Source organism: Meleagris gallopavo, chromosome 2 (assembly GCF_000146605.3).
Source record: "Meleagris gallopavo isolate NT-WF06-2002-E0010 breed Aviagen turkey brand Nicholas breeding stock chromosome 2, Turkey_5.1, whole genome shotgun sequence".
Classification (NCBI taxonomy): Eukaryota; Metazoa; Chordata; class Aves; order Galliformes; family Phasianidae; genus Meleagris; species Meleagris gallopavo.
In genome coordinates, this window is record NC_015012.2 from 74,901,769 (window position 1) to 74,924,747 (window position 22,979).

A 22,979-nucleotide genomic window follows, 5' to 3' on the forward strand; every position below is an offset into this window, starting at 1 on the left:
TTTTTTCTGTTTTGGTGGAAGGTTGACAAAAAAGGTATGTTAAAATGAATGATTTGGACATATTTTGGATTTTTTTTAACTTCTGTATATGGGGTTTTGTGCATGTTTGTGTATGTGCACATTTGTGTGTGTGTGTGTAGCCATGTTATAATTTCTAACTTCTTCAGTAATCTTGTCCAGGTTCCCAAAAGGTCAGTAATATAGGCTAGTCTGGGTCATTTAATCTTGAGACAGTGCTTAAATACAGCTAGTTGTGGTCCATATCTAAGAGCAACTGTACTAACTACACAGCTGAGGTTATCACTCTGACAATTTGTATTTTAATGCAGTGCAAATGAATACAAAATACTTAAATGTCTTCGTTGTTGTTTTTTTTTTTAATATTTCTATATTCTTAAGCACTGAAAATAACATTGGAACATAGTAGGTTCAGTTCTGTTGCCTACTCTTCAAAGGCTGACAAAATTATGCAATGAAAATGCATGCATATATTAACCAAATTGAAAATTACCTATGCAGTGACAGTCAGGCTTAATCATTTTGTCTTCACGAAGGGAAGTAATTAAATGGAGAGCTTGTCTTCAGCCTAAGCTGAGGCATTACAAGATTCAGAGCCGTTTGCTGTAGAAATAGGCATATGTTTTTAACCTCAACTGTAATAAATGATCATGGTGACCTCCTTAAGTACTTGTTGTTTCTTCATTGCTTAGTATATGTCAGGAAGATGTGATGTAATTTAAATAGGAGTTTTAAGCATAATTATCAAGTTCCTCTGTCCTATATGGAACAGAGATGACTCAATGATCCCACTGACACTTTCGTCTTAAAAGTCTACAAATATGCAATTGAATTAATGGCTGTCTTTCATATTGTGGTTTCTTGATTCATTGAAGTGACTTATTCACACATTCTGCCAATATTAGCAACTTCTCTTTCTTCAGCTCATCTCTCGATCAGATCTGGCCTGAAACAATCGATTACAATTGATCCCTTTAGTTCTTTTAAATTATGTGGGGTCTTTCGTGCAAGAAAATAAATATACTTTTTTGTAGTTGTTCAGTCTTTATATTTACACAACTATATGCAAACTATTGGATTGGGTAAGGCAGTGGCTACCATGTGAATATTAAAAAGTGTGAGAATAAAGTTCCTCTTTAGGAAAAAAACATTTTTGAGTGAGTTTGAGGAGCAGATTTGTTGGTGTTATTGGTTTGCAGTAGTTAACTTTTTCCATTCAAGTGAAAGCCTTCACATCATGTTGAATACCAAATTGTTTGCAAACTGTTTAGTTAAAACATAGAAAAATATTGGTGACAGAAATGGGTAGATTTCACAACATAACAAATGCCTTACTGTTTGTGAACTTGGAAGTATTCTAGTATGTTTTCAAAATACGTTTAGTGTCTTTATCCTGGTAAGACTGACTAAATATTGGAATAACATTTTTTTAATCATGGGAGTTTCTTCTTGGTGTTAAAATATGAACTAGCAGAGTAACTTTTTCGAAATTTAAATTATCAGATACATAAAGATTTATATTTCATATTTGAGAGGCATTAATTATAATGTATCTTAAGTGTGGTTAAGTGCTGATGTCATGTGCAGCATGGCAAATGACATTTGATGATTTAAAAGAACTTCAGTGGATGCCTCGGTTAACCTCATCTCCTTCTATCCTGTTGGCCCTTACTTCCCAATGGTACCCTTACCTCTTGGAGGCAGGGATGGATTTTCAAACAAATCTTTTCTGATCCTGCTGTGGCCTCTGGATTTCTTGCAGGGCTGGTTCTGGATGGCATACAGTAGGGAAGTATAGATGACAAGTGTCTGCACTGTGTTGTTTGGGAAAATGAAAAGAGCTGGGTTATTTGCTTGCTTTTTGTCATTTGGAGGTGGAAGGCTGAAAAAGCCTATGCTCCTGCTGCATTTAAGGAGAATGGCATTTAATAAGGATTTGGGAGACAGAGATGACTTCTTAGACTTTGTTAAATAGTGAGGCACTCTTGTCAAAGAAACCTTTTCTTGATAAGACAAGAACAGAATCAGGATTACACAGAATCACAGAATCACCAAAGTTGGAAAAGACCTACAAAATCATCCAGTCCAACCATCCACTCATCACCAATAGTGCTCACTAAACCACATCCCTCATCACAAAATCCAAATGTTCCTTGAACACCTCCAGGGTCGGTGACTCCACCACTTCCCTGTGCAGCCCATCCCAGTGCCTGACCACTCTTTCAGAAATTTCCTAATTTCAGTATTTCCTAACGTTCAGCCTGAATCTCCCCTGGCGCAGCTTGAAGCCATTCCCTCTAGTCCTGTCACCATTTACATGAGAGAAGAGGCCAACCCCCAGCTCACTACAACCTCCCTTCAGGTAGTTATAGAGAGCAATAAGGTCTCCCCTGAGCCTCCTCCAGACTGAACATTCCCAGCTCCTTCAGCTGCTCCTCATGAGGCCTGTGCTCCAGACCCCTCACCAGCTTTGTTGCCCTTCTTTGAACCCGCTCCAGGGCCTCAATATTTTTCTTGCAGTGAAGGACCCAAAACTGGACACAGTACTCGAGGTGTGGCCTCACCAAAGCTGAGTACAGGGGGACAATCACTTCCCTGTTCCTGCTGGCAACACCATTTCTGATACAAGCCAGGATGCCATTGATCTTCTTGGCCACCTGGGCACACTGCTGGCTCATGTTCAGCCGAGCATCAATCAATACCCCCAGGTCCATTTCCTCTACGCAGTCTTCCAGCCACTCTGCCCCAAGCCTGTAGCGTTGCCTGGGGTTGTTGTGGCCAAAGTGCAGAACCTGGCATTTGGTCTTGTTGAACCTCATCCCATTGACTTCAGCCCAGCCATCCAGCCTGTCCAGATCCCTGTGTAGGACCTCGCTACCCCCAGGCAGATCGATACTGCCAGCCAACTTGATGTCATCTGCAAACTTACTGAGGGTGCACTCAGGGGCCTCATCCAGGTCTTCAGTAAAGATATTGAAGAGGACATGGCCCCAGCAACGACCCCTGGGGAACACCTCTCGTGATCGGTTGCTACTTGGATTTAGCTCCATTCACCAGCACTCTCTGGGCCTGGCCTTCCAGCCAGTTCCTTATCCAGCCAAGAGTGTATCTGTCCGAACTTTCACTTGGTCATGCCACCACCTCTTCCTTTTTCGTCTCTCGGAGAACTGATCCATTTTTTTTTGTCTAGACTTCTGGCTGAAGTTATTCTGTCTCTGAGGTGTATGTCTTCATAGTGAGTCACCAACACCTCACAGCCCAGACTGCCTGCCCATAATGCAGTCCCAGAGATTAACTCCACTCTTCCTCCTACGGAATACTAAGCAGGGAAGTCTATACTATGTGGTAGCTGAAAGCAGCTGCCTCCAGAGAAACTTCATCCGTGCTATGGGCAGTTAACATCTCCATTCCCCGGGCTTTCATCTTTCTGCTGAACCATCCATTGAATACAAATGCTGGGACAATGCACAGCTTTAGGCAAAACCTAAAATTGAGTGGGAAAAATATCTGCAGTAATGAGAAATGTGTCAGCAAAAGTAATTTGGATAACTGAACTGTATTCTCTGAGGGTCCGCCTTTCTCATAACTTGCAAGGAGGGGAAAAAAGAGTTACCTCCTCCATGTACACCTCTGGAGGAAAGGTACAAATAGGACTAATTATTCTTGAGACAGGAAAGGGGCTTGGGGTTCAACGTGACGAAGAAGCCACCAGTTTGTGTTTATGTGGATCACTGGATACTAAGAAAAACTTATTCCATATGACCTGTGTGGACCTACCTGAGAATATGGGATTAGGAAGTCTTTTGAATCTGCCAGTTATCCTGATGCTAGATAAGCTTTTCTCTCACTAGCACAGACTGACAAGTCCTAACTGGCCAAGTTCAGTTTGTAGGAGATGGAGGTGTGTGACATTAGAACGGGAGGTTGTGAAATGATGAAAAGAAAGGGACTGATGTTCTGGGAGAAACCTGCATTCTGCAGAGATCTTAATTGTAAAAATAATAAGAAAAATATTATGAAGGTAGAAGTAAAGTTGGGTGGATGCTAAGTGAGTAGTAGAGTTGCAAAAATGTGAGGATTTGTGGTTGATAGCCAGCTGGAGGCCTCAGTCCCTGTGACTTTGAAAGGACTGTAGGAGGCCTTCTGGTCCAATCCTGTAAAGCTATTTTAGTTAGTTTCTGATTTATTAATCTATATTTTTGGATGCGGAGTTCTAATTTTTGTGGTTAGACTAGGTGGAAAAGTTAGACTGAACTGAGAGCTTTGTATTTGAAATGATACGTGACCTGGTAAGTTTTAAAAGCAGTCGTGTACATGCGTATTTGGGGGGTGGTGTGGAGAATATCTTGCTATGAATGCTATATTTAAAATGCTAGGGAGTAGTTTGATCTCAGACAGATTGCTTCACATTTTGTTTTGGAAATGGAATACAGAAAAACTTCAGGCAGTACAGGTCTGCAGTATGCAATGATTCATCTAAGGTGAAGTTTTCACATACTTAACAAGCAGAATTCTTGTTTGGCTCTGGCTCATATTCGAAGAAGTTGATAGAGCATTTAACATTCAAATTCAAGAACTTACTACTGCTATATTGTGTGTATGAACTCAGCCACTATAAAAATAAATTCTGTGAAGGGCATTCATTTTGGCCTTTGGATGAATTCTCATTTTAAGCTGGATTTTTGTTAATTTCTGCTTTTCTTGATCCAGTAGTAGAAGTCTGGAGACTGTATAAGCTGTTCTTGAAATCTGATTGCTCATCTGCGTAAATGTTACAGAAAAATACTTGTAAATTACTTGTTACCTTTATAAGGTATTCAATGTTAGCAATTCTACTATGCAGTAAGAAACATCATTTGTCAGTTGTTGATACCAAGTGTAATGGTCAAAAGATATTCTTTTTCTAGGAAAGGTCTCTTTGGCCACTTTGAACAATGGCAGAGATTGGTCTTGAATATATTTAAATAGTAGAACAAAAAGTTTAGCTGAGACTTGTTTTATGTTGTGCTGGTTCAAGAAGCAAAGGCAAGAAATGTAACTCTATCTTAAATAACTAATCCCCCTCAATTCCCCTTCAGGCATGCCAGCCAATTAATTTTTTAATTAAACTTGAGTTGAAATTGTGGATATGGAAGTGCAATTACAGGTATGTAGATATATCCTGTCAAAACATTGTTTTTCATTAGTGATCATGGAAAAAATTCTCTTGTCTATTCTGAAGGAGGTCTTGTATTTGAGTTTTAGCAGGGTTTGTGTAGGCCCACTTTTCAAACCTATTCAGGTCCCTCAGATTTCATCCCTTGCTTCTTCTGTGTCGACTACACCACTCAACCTAGTGCAGGCATATCCATAGTGGGACCCAGCATAGCCTGCAGTTTGGCCCACCTCCTGGCAACAGTTCTTCCTTGATCAGTGACCACATACACACCCATTGCTCACAACAACCAAAAATCGGTGTGTGATCAGCACTTTCTGGTCATGGGGAGGATGCAGTGCAGTGCTAACTCAAGTTATGGCAAACGTATGCCTTTTAATGCACGCAATCCTGTGAATAGCGAAAAATATGCAGCTGTACTTTCTGTTTTGATACAGGAATTTGAGAAGAAGCTTCAAGATTACAAAAAACATCATCAGTTTATGTTTGCAACTCCATTTCCAGTTGACATAAATATATTACTTGCAGATTTTCAAATGTAATGTACAGAGTTGCAACCAGATATTCAGCTCAAAATTTTGACCACATCTCTTTCCTTGATTTCTTTAAGACCTCTCTTAACAGAGAAAAATATCCCTCGCTTCACAGTCAAGCCTTGATCATGTCATCACTTTTGGCAGTACACACGTTTGTGAGTGACTGTTGTCAAGGATGAAGTACAGGAAGAGTAAAACTTCATACAAAAATCTCTGGTGAGCACCTTAAGAACTCATAGAATTGCAGCTACTGCCACTGAACCAGACTGATGCATTAATTTCACAAAAACAAGTTCAAATATCCCAAATATTCAGTATTTATTTTACAAGGGTTGCTCCAAAAGTAGTGCCTGCTGTTTTATTGTATTGGCTTACAGATTCATAGGCAGGTGTTGGTGGTATGGCAGTAGAGACTGAACTTTTCCACCAAGATCCTACTGCATTTTGTTGCCTTACAACTGAAGAGCAATCTGACAAAATGGTGTCTGACATGGAAGTGTGTATGAAGTGAAGGTGTTTCACTGAATTCCTCTATTCAAAAAAAAAAAAAATTGCACCCATTGTCATTTGTTGACACTTGCCAAACTTTTCTGGAGACCAAACAGTGAATGTGTGAACACCGTAGTGCACTTCAGCAGTGGTGACAGCAACAATGAATCACCTGTGCTGGTGCAGGTTTTGAGGTTTTGATGAACATGGCATGCAAGCCCTCCTTCGTCTCTGGTGACAATGCATAGCTAATGTTGACAACTAGGTTGAGTGCTTTGTTTCTGGAAATTTGCTCTATCAAGCAGAGTTACTGTGTTCATTACATGTGTTGTAGTTTCCATGGAAATAAATAGGAGGCATTGCTTTAAAAGCAGTCATGTATATGTGGCCCAAGACAATTCCTCTTCATTCAGTGTGATCAAGGCAAGACAGAAGGTTGGACACTCGTGGCTTAGCATCATAGTATCATAGAATTGCTCAGGTTGGAAAAGACCTTAAAGATCATCAAGTCCAACTACAACCTAACCAAACTACCCTAACTCTAACAATCCTCCGCTAAATCATGTCCCTGAGCACCACATCCAGACGGTTTTTAAACGCATCCAGGGATGTATTTTAAACCGCCTCCCTGGGGAGCCTATTCCAGTGCTTAACAGCCCTTTCTGTAAAGAAGTTTTTCCTGATATCCAGCCTAAACTTACCCTGGTGCAACTTGAGGCCATTTCCCCTTGTCCTGTCACCTGTCACCAGTGAGAAGAGATCAGCCCTGCTCTCACTGCAATCACCATTCAGGTATTGGAAGAGAGCAGTAAGGTCTCCCCTCAGCCTCCTTTTGCCCAGACTAAACAGCCCCAGTTCCTTCAGTCTCTCCTCATAAGGCATATTCTCCAAGCCCTTCACAAGCCTTGTTGCCCTTCTTTGGATCTGCTACAGCACCTCAATGTCCTTTCTGTACTGAGGTGCCCAAAACTGAACACAGTACTCGAGGTGAGCCCTCACCAGTGCTGAGTACAGGAGCAGGATCACTTCCCTAGTCCTGCTCACCACACCATTCCTGATACAAGCCAGGATTCCGTTGGCCTTCTTGACCACCTGGGCACACTGCTGGCTCATAGCAAATCAGCAAACTTGCTGAGGGTGCACTTAATCTCATTGTCATTGATAAAGATTTTAAAGAGTACTAACCCCTAGAGGACACCACGCGTAGCTGGCCTCCACCTGATCAAAGATTCTCTGACCACGGTTTTCAAATGTTACTTCAGGATTTCAGTGCCAGGACTCTGAGAGGACAGTTTATGTTCTTTTGTGATAAGGAGAATTCATATCCTAGGTAAGTCAAACTTTTTCAAGATTTACATTCCAGGCAGAAACAAATCCTCCTCTTTATGACTAAGAGAAAATGTTTAGTAATCTTGAATGCAAGGCAGTCCAAATTGATCTTTTGGATAAAATATGGGAAGTTTTTCAGTTGAGACTAGTAGTTCTGAAGGCTGTTAGCTTCTCTTAAAAGCAGTGATACGTAAAGAGATGGTTTGGACTGATACATTAAATCAGCTGGGATTGTTTTCTAGAGTCAATTAGACTGGATCTAGTCTTAACAGCTCATAAGGTCTCAAAAATATGACCTGTAGCTTAAATAGAAATTGATTACTTGAGTATATATTAATAAATCCATCATGGCAAATGCTCCAGTAATCTTGCTTGGGAGATTATTGCAAGTCGATAACCTAGAAGCTATGCCACTCAGAGGCTTAATAAAAGGTTTTAGTGTTTAGATGTGATTGACAGATGACACTTTTATGGAGTGATTGAAGACCTCAGTCGTGTTTAAAAAGTCAGATGAACAATCACTGAGAGAAATCTTCTGCACAGCAAAACCAACACCTGTTCCAACAACTTCAGCTGCTCAGCTGTACTCTGTGTTCCTTGGTGCTTGCTCTAAAATTTGCTTCATAAATTAAATTTTCACCCTGTGGAGAAATTTCTCATAAATGGAAATGTTCCTCACAGTTTTTATTCAAACTAAGTAATGAATACCTGGTAGTAGGAATGGTCTTTTGCCAAATCAGAAGACAATTCAGAGCAACAATAATTTCTTTGCAAGCTTTGTATGCAGTATTATTATTCCCAGAACGTACCTTAAAATTCAATTCCGTATTCTTGTAATATCAGATATAAGAAAATTGCAGAAAAATTTGACTCACAAAGAGATTTCAGTGCCATTCACCTCCATCATAATTTTTATTTTCAGTGCATGCTACTAGTTGAATATATTCTAAAATAGTCCTCTTTTCCCTAAAATGGAATGTAAGCTATTTAAAATATATTTGAATATACAATCTGTGTATAAAAATGATTGTCTGAAATGATTAAGTGGTTTCTTGAGATTTTTTTTTTTTGCCTTATCCATTTAATATCAATGAGTACATATAGCATGAGTTTTAAATCTTCATACCTGCATTGTGTAAGACTTCTAATTTGCAAATTTAAATGAAAAAAAAATTAAAGAGCGAAATAAATTTCATTACTGGCACATGGAGAGCAGACAGAGAAATGAGGGAGAGCTGATTGAGGCCAGCAGGATGGAGAAAACTAAAAGGCTACTGAAAGATTTATTATTTTTTTTTAGGTTCTTAAACTGTACCTTTTTTAAATCCACATTTTTTGTAAATGTATGCAGTCAACCAACTCTTCTCAAATAGCTACTGATGTTACAGGCCAGAAATCATATAAAGGGGAATAAAGTGGGAAGAGAAGTTGTTTAAAAACAGACGTAACTTTAGTATAGCACTCTATCTTACTGTTTTTCTGATTCAAGTGAAACAAGGATGTTTGATTTGGTTTGGCAAGAGTTCTAGACATGAGGGACATCCGGGGAAAGTTGCTTTCCGGTAGACAACTTTCAAATAGAAGATGGTTGGGAAGGAATAAAATAAAAGACATTGAAGGAGAACAGGCATAGATAAAAGGTGTTAGAAACCTCTTCTGCAAGTTTTCCTAATGTCCAAGATAAATGATTTAAATTCTGTTCAGATTTTGGGGGGGCGGTTTTGGAGAAATTCACTTCAAAGCTACGAAGTATTAGAATAGTAAGTTGGGTAGGCAACTCCAGTACCAACATCTGAAAGGTGTCTCTAGTATCCTGAATAGCAACCCAAACAGAAAGCCTGAAGCCATCAGTCTCGGATAGTCTGGGGCTGTGGTAAAATTGGTAAATGGAGTTTAGACAGCCATGTTCAGTTTTCAAAAAGAGCTTTCAGTCGATTATTTTTGTCATTTTTCTGCTATGCATCACTAACACTGTTTGGAGCTCATTTTGGTTTCAGCTTGGGGAAGTAAAGCTTGCCTTGCTATTGTCTAGCAAACATCACATAGCCATTTTATGAGGAAGTAATGAGGAAGATACAATGCATTTATTTTGGAAAAGATAAGTGTCTATTTTTTTGTCAGGGAAAAAAAAAAGATTATTCATCTGCTTTTGTCACTTTTGGTGTAGACCTGTTACATTTATCATCAGTAAATTGAATATTTTGTAAATATTTAACAAGATCTGGGTGCAGTGCATGAATGGTGGTCACTGTGGTATCTACCAAAAGACACCTGGCATTCTTGGTTTTGTAGGTTTGTTTTTATGAGGTAAACTTAAAATGGTCTTTCTCATTGAGAATTACGAAGAATCTGAAACTAAAATTTCTCACCTTGTGCATATCCATTTTTTTCTTTTTCCCTGTCCATGCTAATTCTGATTGACTCCATTGCCATGAATGATATCCAAGTAAGGAAAAGTTTAGCTGCCTTGACTGTCACTATTAACTGAGGATGAACAGCGTGGCAGCTTAATTAACCGGAGTGGATGATAAAAGAGATCATGCTAAAGCAAAGGTCTTAATTTAAGAGAAAATTGCTCTTTTATGATAAATATGGCAACTTCTGGTTCAGCTCTCTTAAGCAACAGATGCTCCCTTAATTTATGTTTCAGCATGTCACGATGCTTTTTCAATCTCTACATAACTTACATTCTTTTGATACCAAAGTACATGTTTCTGATGGGTCTTTCTGAGAGCTGTCAGTATGATGACTGCTGACTTTGTCACATTGTGTCAGCCAACAGAATGGGTAACAAAAACATTGTTTATAAAATTGTTCAAGATGTTGAGGTTATCTTAAATGTGTATTTTATGCATGACCTATCAGTGTTATCATTTATTAAAACTGCTCTGTCTTATTTTCTTTTTTAAAATGTTCCATTAGTCAGAGAGAGACAATGAAATATGCTAATTTTTATTTCCTTTCTGAGTTTTGTATTATATGCAGTGGCTTGGCTGCTAAGCAGTTTTAAAAGGGAGCAGCAAATAAAGTAGTGAAGCACAACTACCTCTGTGATAATGAAATTCATTGCTTCAATCACTAAGTGTTGTAATTCATTAGAGACATCTAATATAGTCTGAAATGCTGAGTTTTTCTTTTAAAACCAGTGAAAACCAATAAGCATAATTAAACCACTTTTTAATTTGCTTCAGAAATACAAGCCTGGTCGATGTGATGATATTCTGAAATGGAAGCCACCCAGCCTGAACTCTGTTGATTTTCGTCTGAAGATAACGAGGATTGGTGGAGAAGGGTATGTAATCTCTCCTCTTTTTAAATGTATAACGCACAAGTGAATGTCCCTTAGCAGTTTAATCTCCCCTCTGATATTTCTTGACATTTTCTGGGGCTAAGCCTCTCTGTATGCTGTAGAATCTGTTCTGAAAGTGTTGGAAGCTGTTGTAATCAATGCAGTACTGAAAACAACAGCAGATGCCTATAATGTAAAACTACTTGTTCTTATATTGTTTCATAAAATTAAAAATGCAAAAAACAGTAGCTAAACTCATGTTTGGTTTTGGCATTGTCCTTTGTGGATGTAGAAAACAGACAGGCTATGCTAGCTAAAATTCTTATATAAAGTAACTATTTTCTATTGTTTGTAAGCAAAACAGTGCCAACATCAGCTTTCTTCCATTTTAGAATTCTGCATAATTAAGAAATGACACTTGTTTTTTGTTTTTTTTAAAGCCTGAACTTCACATTTTTTGATAAGTTTTCTTGGTATTGTCTATAAACCCATCAGTTTTTTTCGAAAATGTTAAGCTCCAGAAGCAAGAGACACGTAAATCTTTACAGCAGTTCTACATACTTTTTGCCTAATTCAGACACTGCACATATTAAAAAGGGTGGGAAGGGTGAAGACTGAGTCACTGAATTAAAGCTTGCCATGGAAATAATTTTATTTAGGGCTGAGATCATTGATTTTTATTTTTTTTAAGTTGCTTGTTTTAACATCTGGGTCTCACTACAACTGACAGCTTGAGTACTGATGTTAAGCTTTTATTTTTTTTATGCTTGCCCTAGGTAACCCAGTATGGTTAAACAGTTAATACACAGACTGCTTACTTAGTCCAGAATGCTGGTTCCAATAATGGTTCATCTAACTTTAGCTTATTTATTAGTGAATATATTTGATGAATGTATGATATCTTGAGAATATCAGGTTTACTCAACCAAACATACTTGGCTACTGACTTCTGAGTATTTCATAAGGGCAGAAACATCTGTTCATATTTTTGAGGTTGAAAGTGGTATATTAAGTCCTCAGAAGCAACACAGCTGCTTTAGAGAGTATGCAGGAATATTTTATGTTTGATTTCAGATTCAGATGAATGTTTCACGTTTGATTGGCTGTTATTTAAACCACCAAAAAGTGTAACAGGAAAGATTTCTGCTGAAAAAATTACCTGGTGTCTGGCAGGAATGCTACTTTTATTATAGGATTCTTTTGATTTCAGCTGAAGCTTACAATAGTAGTAGGAGCCTGTAACTCAGAAGCAAAATAAAACTAGTTTTCATTTTACCGTTTAAAAAAAAACAACAAAACTATTTGCTTGGTTAGTTAACACCAATTTCAAATAGAAAAATCTTAGTGCTATTGCGTTACATTTAAAGAAAAAGATGATAATTTTATCAGAAAATGAATGTAATAAAAATTAGCCAGCAAAACTGCTGCTAAAAAGTTGGACACTTAGCGGTAAATTATTGAAGGAGTATTCCATTGTTAAATTGGAAACATTTCCTAACATTTAGAAAAGTTCTACCATACTTTAGCTACGTGAAAATGTGTATATTGCTTATCAGGATGGATATAAGTGCCTGGATTAGTTCTGAATGCTGTAATACTTAAGTAAACTCATGTTTATGTTCCTCTCACATGCTTAAGAAAAAAGTCCTAGAAACTTGGCGTTAGAGAAATAAAGTATAATTATTCCAAATACAATAAAGTATAATTATTCTAAATACATTTTACTCTAGCTCATATGACAGTTGACTGCTGTTTGTAGCACAAGGCCATGTACTTTCAACTAACAAAAAGAAAATTTAATGAAGTACTGGGTGAAAAATAACACTTTGCCATTACTGGAAGAGAGATATTCATGTTAAGTAATGACCAATGAAACTGTAGCTTCTATTCAGTTAAACATAAACAATAAAATATTGTGAATAAAATATTGGTTTAATTGCTTTACTTGTTAATTTGGTTGTCTGATTAACTGCTTGGTAAAATACGAACTTTTTAATGGAAGCATCCAAACTGTACCAACTTCAAAGTTGTTTTAAAAGAAACATACTTAGTTTTAGACTTTAAAAAGACAATTCCAGAGTTCTGATCACTGTCATATTAAACTTGCTTTGAAGAAGGCCTGTTAAGTTGATTTCTGAAAAAAAACCCCAGCAACCTAACAATTCTATTTTGATGAACAGAATGTCTTGCTAATGGCAACTCTAATATGGCAGTGTTAGGCATCCTGCCTCTCCTTACCCTCACTGAGATTAAAAGCCAGGATTCATAGTGGTTTCTGTGCTTTAGGTAAAATAGTTTTCCTTCAACAATCCACAAAGAAATTTGGCACATGTTTGACAGCAGAGTTGTGCAAATGTGCTTGAAGTACTATTATAAAAGCATGCATGTTATTTCGATAGTTAAGCAGCAATATTTATGGGAAAGGATTGTATGACTTTGTATTGATCTTTTACTGACTGCGGAGCTGAACTCAACGTATTGATCTCAAATACGTGACAGCTTGAAATAGCGAGGATGGGGATTGCCTGTAGTTCTCAAGTCCTCTGTTCTAATTTACAGCCTCACCTTTAAACCCTAAAATGCAGACATCTAAATCTGTGCTGCTGGTGTGTGTGGTCTTTTAGGTCAAACCTGGGTTACTAAACTCCAGCCACGCTGCCCGTGTATTTATAGTTCCATGTTCAATTAAATAGCGGGGGGAAAAAAACATATGGGGTCATTATTTATTCAAAAGCATGAGACTAGAGCACAGTCAGCTGTTAGGCCTGTCTTTGGCATGGCATATGTAATTGAGATCCTGATCAATTGTAAACAATCTTGTGCATTTTTCCTATGAATGAGGGAGTTCTCCAGGGAATTTGCCTGATTTTAGTCGGTGTGATTATTTTTCCATCTACCTAAAATTCCCCCGTGCTTTCAATTGCACATTTCCATCCATAGATCAGTCTGTAATAGTAATGCTAACTGCAAAATAGCTGCCATGTTTCACTCCAGATGTAGTTCCGTTCCGGATGGATGACTCATTTGTTTTTGTATAGGGTTCAGTTATTTCAGTATTGATATTGGGCAGTTTTGCCTTTGAATAAAAAGAAGGGTCAGGCTTATGGTCTACGAAGTACTTTTAGAATAAGCTGCACTATTAAGATGAAGATTCCATAACAAAGAATGAAAATAAAGAAAAAATGCTATTGCATCCCAAGGAAAGACAGGGTCTTGGTAATCTCAGTGACCTAATCTTGACACTCCTGTTCAGTGCATATATTTGAAAGAAATTGTGTCGTTGCACCTTAGCGAGTTACATCTTATCAGCTGAGCCACAGTAATTGTCCCCTGTGTATTCCTATAGAGCAGCCCATCCAGGCATCACTATGATGGTTTACATTAACTCTTTTTCTGTTGCTTTTGCAAGGATTCTAGTTTATGGTTTCAATCTCTTTTGATCACATCAAAATAGTTATTTTTATTGAAAACAAACAAAAAAACCCCAACAACCTAATAAATTAGCTAAATGGAGGAGTAAGGTGTTCTTTTTCTGTGGTGAAACACAAGAGTTGAACTGTAAAGCCCTCACATTTCACGTGCTTTAAAGTGGTAGGCCCACTTGCCAGCGCTTCTGTATCACTTCAGGTTTACTAAGGTAATTGTCTCTCATCAGCAATGTGAAGTGAAGCCCTTTCATCATGTAACAGTACCTTGCGTTTTTCTGAAATTATGATGATACTCATGGAAAATAAAATTACGGGGACATAAGCTCACCAACTGTTTACAGATGGCCTCTGAGTTAAATGACCTTGTCAGAAGGAAATATATATGTAATTGCTGTGTGCGATGTCTCAATTATAGAGAAGATTCTTTTTTAAAAGATAGAGTTTCTTTTTTTTTTCCCCCAAAATGTCTGACTTTAAAAATATTTCTTAAAAAAGATAAAACCCCCAAGCTGATTCTGAACCTTCTTTAAATGTCACAAATATCATCTGAAAATGTCTACATGGTGCCAGTTTTGTGGTAGCTAACAAGGACGTCCGTGCTCCCTTTTCCAGACTTTAATTAGCCTGTGCAATTCTTTCAAATTTTATCTGAATCAGACATGCTAAAATCAAGTGAAAAGCGAGGTTTTGTCTCTATTGGTTTTCAGTAAATATCTTACTGGGTCAATGGATTAGATGATTTCATATCACAGAATAATCAAAGTTCTGCCTAGAACCTTGGGGTATGAGAAGGAGTCAGGAATTTTACTCATCTTCTAAGAGAAAAATACCAATGAAGTCTTACTTCTTTTAATGTGTGTGTGTGTATATATATGTATATATATGTATATATATACACACATATATATAAAATCTGAAGGAGTCATCAACTCTGTTAGTAATCATTTTTTTTTATTGTAACCAAGAGAAAGTGTACCACATTCGGAATGGGTGTGTTGGGGAGGGGTAGGGAACATGTTTTAGACAAAGCTTTTTTTGCTTGGAAATTGTTTAGTAATGAAAAATGTAAGATGAAATGCAACGTATTTGAGGCCAGCAGGGGCCTCAGTGGCTATACTGGCAATTGCAGATCAACAACCAAATATAGATATCATAGCTATCGGCAAGTGAATGTTTTCGTTTTGTTAGATGTCATGTTGTCCTTTTTGTTCTGTAAACTAGAGCATCTGAAAAATAAAAAGCTGGTTCCAAATAACCACGCTGTTTTTGATTTGCTGTCATATAGATATGTTGTCTGTCACAAGATGACTTATTCACCTTACGAGCCAGTCTTCCTCACAGTTCTGCTTTGAAAAAAAAAATCCTAACTGAAAAATGGTAAGAGTTAACAGCTAGGATCTGCTGAGGTGACAGTATGGTTTGTTTGACCTGTGCTTTGTGCTTCCTCCCCTCTTTCTGTTCTTCCTTTTATTTGGTCAGTAAATGACCAGTTAGAGCTGCGAGCTCTTTTCAGTCTTACTGGATTGGAGAACGCTGGCTGCCGAAGAACACAAATTTGTCATCCATCACAGAATGGGAGCTTTACAACTAGTACCTTAGTGATGAAAATAATAATCCCATATTGCTCTAGCCTCTGGAGATCCATCTAGATTAGGGCTGCATTTACGTACAGTGGAGTTATGAGGCAGAATGCAGATGATGTCCCACAGCAATTATGGAACAAATAAGGACAAGATGTTGCAAATAGATGCAAAGATGCACAACATTGGGATGACAGCAGGAGGAGTGCAGGTTGGAATATATTAACTACATTTATAGTCATACTGTTGTTAGAGCAAGTGTGTGCTTTGAAGTTACTTGCTTTTTATGGAATTTAAAAGTTGCAAATGGAAGTAAATGAGTAATTTGCTAAGTTGTTATCTTCAGGCATTCAAGTACAGGTCTTACCAGATCCAGACAAATTTAGGGGTAAGATTGTGCAGGGAGGTTGAAAGAGAATATTATGCATGGAAAGAAGAGTCTGGCAGTATGGGAAGTGGAAGCACGGGTAGTGGTAGAAGTATGCACATGCAGTTTTCACCTTTGGCATTGCAATGGAAGATACAAAAGCATATAGATTTTATTGTATAGTAAACCCAAAGAATCTAGGTGTATATTTATGCTGTACCACTCAGATGATGGTGTTTAAAATATTTTCTCGATGAGGTTTTTAAAGTAATTTTCAAAGTAAGTATTTGAATCTAACTTGTATTTATACCCTGATATACTGAACATAATGTCATACCTTCCAAAACTAATATACAGAATGCTCTTGGAATTTCAAATGTTGGATTTCAAAAATGAATTCAGCCTCATCTTTTTATATGTTGAAGTGGCAGCCTTGGGCAATCTCCATCTGTCAGATAATTATTCTACTTTAGCTACTCATTTCTCCAGATTTTTAAAGCTTTGCCTCATATAATCCAAAGATTATTTATATGCTTGCTGAATGGAATGTAAATGTAGCTCTGTGTGTTTTGTAGACCCTTTTTCTTTTTCTTGAACTTGTTTTTTTCTTAATGTAGATTTTGCTGTGGTTTGTGTCAGCTATCATAATGATTAACCATTCTGTTTGATCCATTTCTATCAGTAAATGAGATCAAGAAAAGCTCCCAAGTTTCATATTCCTCTAAAATTTGCTTATCATGTGTCTTGGATACTCTGTCTTATTTTACCTTTGGATTTGAATTTTATTCTAAAGTTTATATTCGGCCTTGTAGCTTAGACTTCTTACCACTCGTGTATCAGATAGAACTAGCCAGACAATTGAGAACTGATGCCATCCCTCGTTAAACAAATCTAAGATGGTAGAAAATGGAGAAATAATCTCAGACTTCAGGTTAGCTGGTTTTGGCTTTTTCAGGAAACAAATAGGTAATATCCGATGGCAGCTTCCTCTGAAGCACAGAGTGGTGCCTGAGAGCTGGCTTATCTTCAAGGACATCTTCTTCAAAATGCATAAGAACACACTTCTCCAGCATTGGATAAGACAAGTGGGTATAAAAAACTGCTGTAAGGGCAACTGTTCTTATCTACCTGAACTTCTTGGTGCAAGTCCATTGACGTCCTCCTGCACCGTATCCTTATCTCTGAATTGGAGAGAGATGGATTTGAAAACTGGGCTGTTCAGTGGATAAGAGTTGGTTGGATGGTTCCTGCTGAAGGATTGTGGTCAATGGATCTATTTGCAGGTGGAGACTGGTCATGAGTGGTGTCCCTCAGGGGTCCATCTTGGTACGAGTACTCTTAAAGATCTTTATCAATGACACAGACAGTGGGATCCAGTGTACCCTCAGAAAGTTTGCTGATGACACCAAGCTGAACGGCGGACTTGATACAGTAGAATGAAAGGGTGCCACCCAGAGGGACCCAGACAGGCTTGTAAAGTGGGGCCCTGTGAACCTAATGAGATTCAAGGAGGCCAAGTGCGAAGTGTTGCCCTTGCGTCAGGGCAATCCCAGATATGTGTTAATTCTCACGCTTGCAGAGAAGAACTGGAGATTCTAGTGGATAAAGAGCTGGACATGGGCCAGTGCTATTGCAGCCTGGAAGGCCAACAGTATATTTGACTGCATCAAAAGAGGGGTGTCCAGCAGGTGAGGGAGGCTATTATCCCCCTCTACACTGCCCTTGTGAGGATGCAATCTGGACTACTGCATCCAAGCCTGCAGCCTCCAGTTCTGGAAGGATGCAGAATTGTTGGAGTGGGTCCAGAGAAGCATCATGAGGGGAGACCTCATTGCAGCTTTCTAGTACTTAAGGGAGTTTATAAGCAGGAAGGGACTGACTTTTTACATTATGTGGTAGTGACAGGACGGTGGGGAATGGCTTTAAACGTAAAGATGGGAGGTTTAAGTTCATATTAGGAGAGTGGTGAGATAGTGGCACAGGTTGCACGGAGATGCTGTGGATGGCCCAACTCTGGAGGCATTCAAAGCCGGTTTGGATGGTACCCCATGCAGCCTGATCCAGGTGGCTTGCCATATTTTTAAATAATGCATAATTTAAAGACCATATAATTTAAATAAAGGAACCGTTCATCTTCCTTTTGCTAAAGTTATGAGCAATAGATACACATCTTCAACGTAATGAAGTTCATCTGTGAACTTATTTTTCTTTTGTGCCAGTATAATTTAACTTTTTAAGTCTGAGAGTCAAGAGACAATATTATTGAAGATGCTGCTCAATACAAAGTGTTACGAGCTTCTTTGACTTGTATTTTTGCATGTAGTAACTGTGATCTTCAGGCAAGGAGTATTTGTTAGATTCTGTAAGCGTCCCACAAATGATAACTTAATCCAGAATGTTTTTCCCTGCGTGAACTGCCTGAGGTATTAATTAATGTTCAATTAGGTTTTGTTTTGTTTGTTTCTTTGTTTCAGTTTGTTGTTTAATTGGAGATTTTTATTGTTATTTTTACTTTACAGATTGGTACATTTAAAAACATGTTTGGAAAAGAGCATTAGCGTAAAATTGCTACAGATCTCTAATGTAAGAATACAAAGTGTTTTTCCATTTGAACTGAAGAACCTTTTGTTTAAGGAAAGAAAGTTCAGTCAGCTTATTTCCTTGCATGCTGTGGTGTATTTCAAAGAAGAATAAAGCAAAGTGAGAGAGAAAAAAGAGTTATCGTAGCAAGAGTTGGTCAAACAAGCTGGACAGCAAAAGATATTGTATGTGTTTTTGTACTCTTCATCAGTCTCACTCTGAACAATTTATTATGTAATTCTCTGATAATACAAAACTCACAAATCATAAAGGAACCAATTTAAGTGCTAAATAATGAATGTATTAAAGATAAAAATAATACATTATAGTTGTAAGTGTACAATGCAGTTTGCTTTGATACCATCAAAAATGTTTTGGAATTGGGTTAGAAAATAGAAGTCCAGCTTTTTGTGTCTGACTGCATTCACAAGTATTTTGGAATCAGCAAAGCACGTCAACAAAATAAATGGCCCTTGATACAGGTTGTTTGCATTTCTACCACGTCAGTATTACCGATACTGTATGCATGCAGTGTTCTAGAACACTAGCTGGTTATCAGCAGTTCCACTTTCTCTGATAGCCAGGAGAAACTCTTGGTACATCCACTTATCTTGAAGCCTTAGAGACATTAGAAAAGAAGCCTATATCATTATTTTTAGAAGAATAATCCGGTGTTCTCTTGTTTTATAGGTATTCAAGCTGGGATGATTTGATTAAAAAAAAGTAATTGCCTATTGTGATTTTTTTTAATTAAATTAACATTTGAAGGGACATTTGCATTCTGAGGAAGTGCATTGTATTTTTAGTATCTGTTACTTTAATGACTTAGGATCTGCCATGGGTTTGGTAATTCACATACCATCCTTTTGGCAAGCACCCAGCTTTTTTTTTTGTTTGTTTTTTTTTCCCTGAGAAAAGATGCTTATCCTGTACAAACACATTAAAATCATTGAGACTGTAGGTACATGTATCTGTCTGTAGGAGATCAATTTGCATAATCAAGGCGTGATGATTCAATGGCAATGCAGAATCCATTTTGTTATTTATATAGGCAGTATGGAAAAGAACAGTGACTGCTGGATATCAAGCTTAGGCGCATTGTGCACTTTGACAGGGAATAAATACCTTGTGCTTTGCAAAAGCCATTAATAGCTTTCAGTAGATATTTGATTCCATCTGGCAACATATGTAAGCATGTTCCTACAGTAGGATCCTATAAAGGCCAGAATTCCATATTTTCATACTTTTTATGCTTGCTCGCTTTTTACCAAACAGTCTTTTGACAGCAATTGTGAAGTACAAGCATGGCTTTGTACTGAATTCTATTTTGAAATCAACCTTAGTGTTTTTATCTTCAACACATGGAAGAAAGCTATGTTCCTTCATAGGACCCACTTTGTTTTTAGCATCACTGTATATGTGAGAAATAAGCCTTTATTTTCATTTTGAAACACAAATTTCCAATACTGTATGTTGCTTCAGCTTCACTTGAAATGAATCATGTTATTTTATTTGTAAATATACGTGCCTCAGTGTGAATTGTATGTATGTACACACACAACAGGTGACAGCTGCTTCTTTGTGTTGTAAATACAACAACAACAATGAAAACGTTTCCCTTGGCTTTTATGAGTCAAAACAAAATTCTCTTTCCCATATGTAACCATGGAGGATGAAACTGTCCTCGTAGCTTTTGTCAATTTTAAAAGTAATCCATTTTATTACATCACACTTGGCTCTTTTCATATATTTCTCTACTGGACATTCTGGACTTCTTTTGGTTATTTTACCATTTTATGCACTATAATTTTCCGTGCCATGTTTTCCTCATTTAAGGCCAGATTGCCAACCTATTCTGCACCTGTACTGTAGCAACCAGTGTTCCATAGCTGGCTTTTGAGTGGTAGCAAAGTTGTGTGTTGCTGCACAGGGATACGGTTAGTGGTGTGTTGCTCTGCTTTGTGTAAGCTGGATAAATTCAATTCTCTAACCGTAAAATTTAGATACGTGGAGGTAGAAAAGCTTGTGAAGTAATGGAGATTGTAAAGACAATCCTAATGTCTAATGCGAGGATTAAAAGTACACTTATTGGTATGCTGGTCATCTTATCCATTGCTGTCAGACCGCTTGCTGTTGGTGAAATAGGAGAATAAAAAGCTTTGGACATTGTTTTAATGAGGCAGCTATTACATACTTCCCAGAAGGACTGCAGATATTTGTATCCATTTTTAAGGTAGGGAAAAATGACGTCTGAAGTGCAGAGAACTCTCCCAGGGAGCATAGTATGTTAGCAAAGAAAGACAAAAAAATGCTCAGTCCTCAGCTGTACCCAGCAGATGGCATTTTTCCCCCTTATAAGTACTAAATATTTTCAGAGCAGAGTATATTTTCGTACTTAATGCCTTTTCTTCACAAAGAATTAAAGGATTGCATTGTGGGCAAATATTTGGCAATGGATTAGAAATGAAATGTAATGTGCATACCTCTACTCATAGGATAGAGAAAATTGGAATGAGAAAAGTGCAATAGTATAGTAAACTTGATTGTGTTTTTATCCCTTCAAGTTTGCATATCAAACCACCATCTGACCAACGTTTATAAAAGCACTTTGCTCCTTTGGTGAGTGTTGAAGCATCAAATCTCATATGCTCAGTTTTCTAATCTTTTTTATTAAGCGGTGCAAAATTCTGCCAAAAGGTGGGTATTCAAATGTAGGAGATGAGTGAATGTGGGGAGCAGAGCAGAACAAGCAAACTCAGAAATGAAGTAGATGTCACCCAGTAAAGGCTCTGAACTATTCTCTCCCCCTCCAGGAGGAAACAATCATTATGGGCATGATTAACCCTTCTCAATTAATAGAAGAACCCTTCTCAATTAATAATTCTTCTGTCTTACTAATTTATGATGCCAATGATCTGTATGATCTGTATGCAGAAATCCTATTGTTCTTTCTAAACTCGTTTGAGAGAAGCAGAGGAGAACTCAGTCTTCACTGCCCAAGGTCTTTGTGCTTACAGTTCTGCACAACAGTCGCTTCGATAAAAGTATCCACACTTTATTTGAATGTTAAGAGAAGTGTTTTGGAATATGATTTGAGTATCAGAGACATGCAAATACTTTCATCCAGCTGAGACAGATCAAAAATAACTGGAAGTATTATAACAGCAGAGGTATTAAGCTTCTGTTATTTAAATTATGTCATTAAAACTGAATGATTAAAACTGCATTTTCTTCTGTTACTCAGCCTTATAATAGGAAGTGATGAATGTTTTTTTCAGACTCTGATAATTTCTGTTTTTTACCTTAGTATCCATTTTAGATTAAACATCTTAGAGAGTCTTTCATGTATGATACACTACTTGTTTCCTTTTGTAATATTCAGAGATATGCACACTCCAAATGTCTGAAGGTAATATCCTGCCTTTTTTGGAGATAAAATTAAGGTTCTTTGATGTTTTGTTTTGCTTTTTTTCTCTGATGAATTTTTGTGGTTTGATGGAGCCTGTGTAGGCAAGAGGCATGCCTGCATCCGGTCTGTGACATGATGAGCGTCCAGTGCTTTACTCCAGTAAAAAAAACCTTTCACTTGAATAAAATTAAATGGTTACAGGCTATGCTAGGCTTCAGACGGATGGGAAAAAACTGCTTAAACTCCTTGACAAAGTAGGTTTTTACTTGACAAGCCTGAGGAACAGGAATGAGCCCTAACTAGTACAGAAAATCCTTCTTTTAAGGATCTACACAGCCTTGTCTATTCTGTTGCTTTTCATTAGGTAGACTGAGAATCTTTCATTTCCCAAAGGATTTTATATAGCATTAGGTCAAATGTTTGATTTTGTCGCTGAAAGCTGTGTTACGAAACTGATGTTTCTTTTAAGTGAAAGCTGATACAGAAAGATTTTTAAACAACTTTAAAAATCCATAACATAAGACACTACAGAGGTAGACTTTGCAGAGTCTTTTCTGTTTCAGTTTTCTTATGAAAGGAATATCTTTAGTGCAACCTAGTTATGTACTTCAGTTCAATGCAAAAAATAAACCTTTGTGATTGCTCTACCTAAATTATTCCTTTGATTCCTGAAGACTTGAAGTGATATAAATTTATTACAAAGTGTAAAAGCACAGAAAGGCTTTTTCTAACAAAGCCAGAGATGAATATGACGGAAGTGCAGGAATATCATGGCCACTTAAAGTTAATTCTGCTGTAA

At 37.5% G+C, this 22,979-nt stretch overlaps 1 protein-coding gene across 1 annotated transcript in view; it reads left to right on the forward strand.

Moving 5' to 3' along the window:
* RNGTT (RNA guanylyltransferase and 5'-phosphatase) overlaps positions 1–22,979 on the forward strand; it is a 179,758-nt gene that overhangs the window by 110,251 nt on the left and 46,528 nt on the right. Inside the window, 1 exon segment of the mRNA XM_010707638.2 lies at positions 10,719–10,819. Coding sequence (XP_010705940.1) covers positions 10,719–10,819 — 101 coding nt within the window.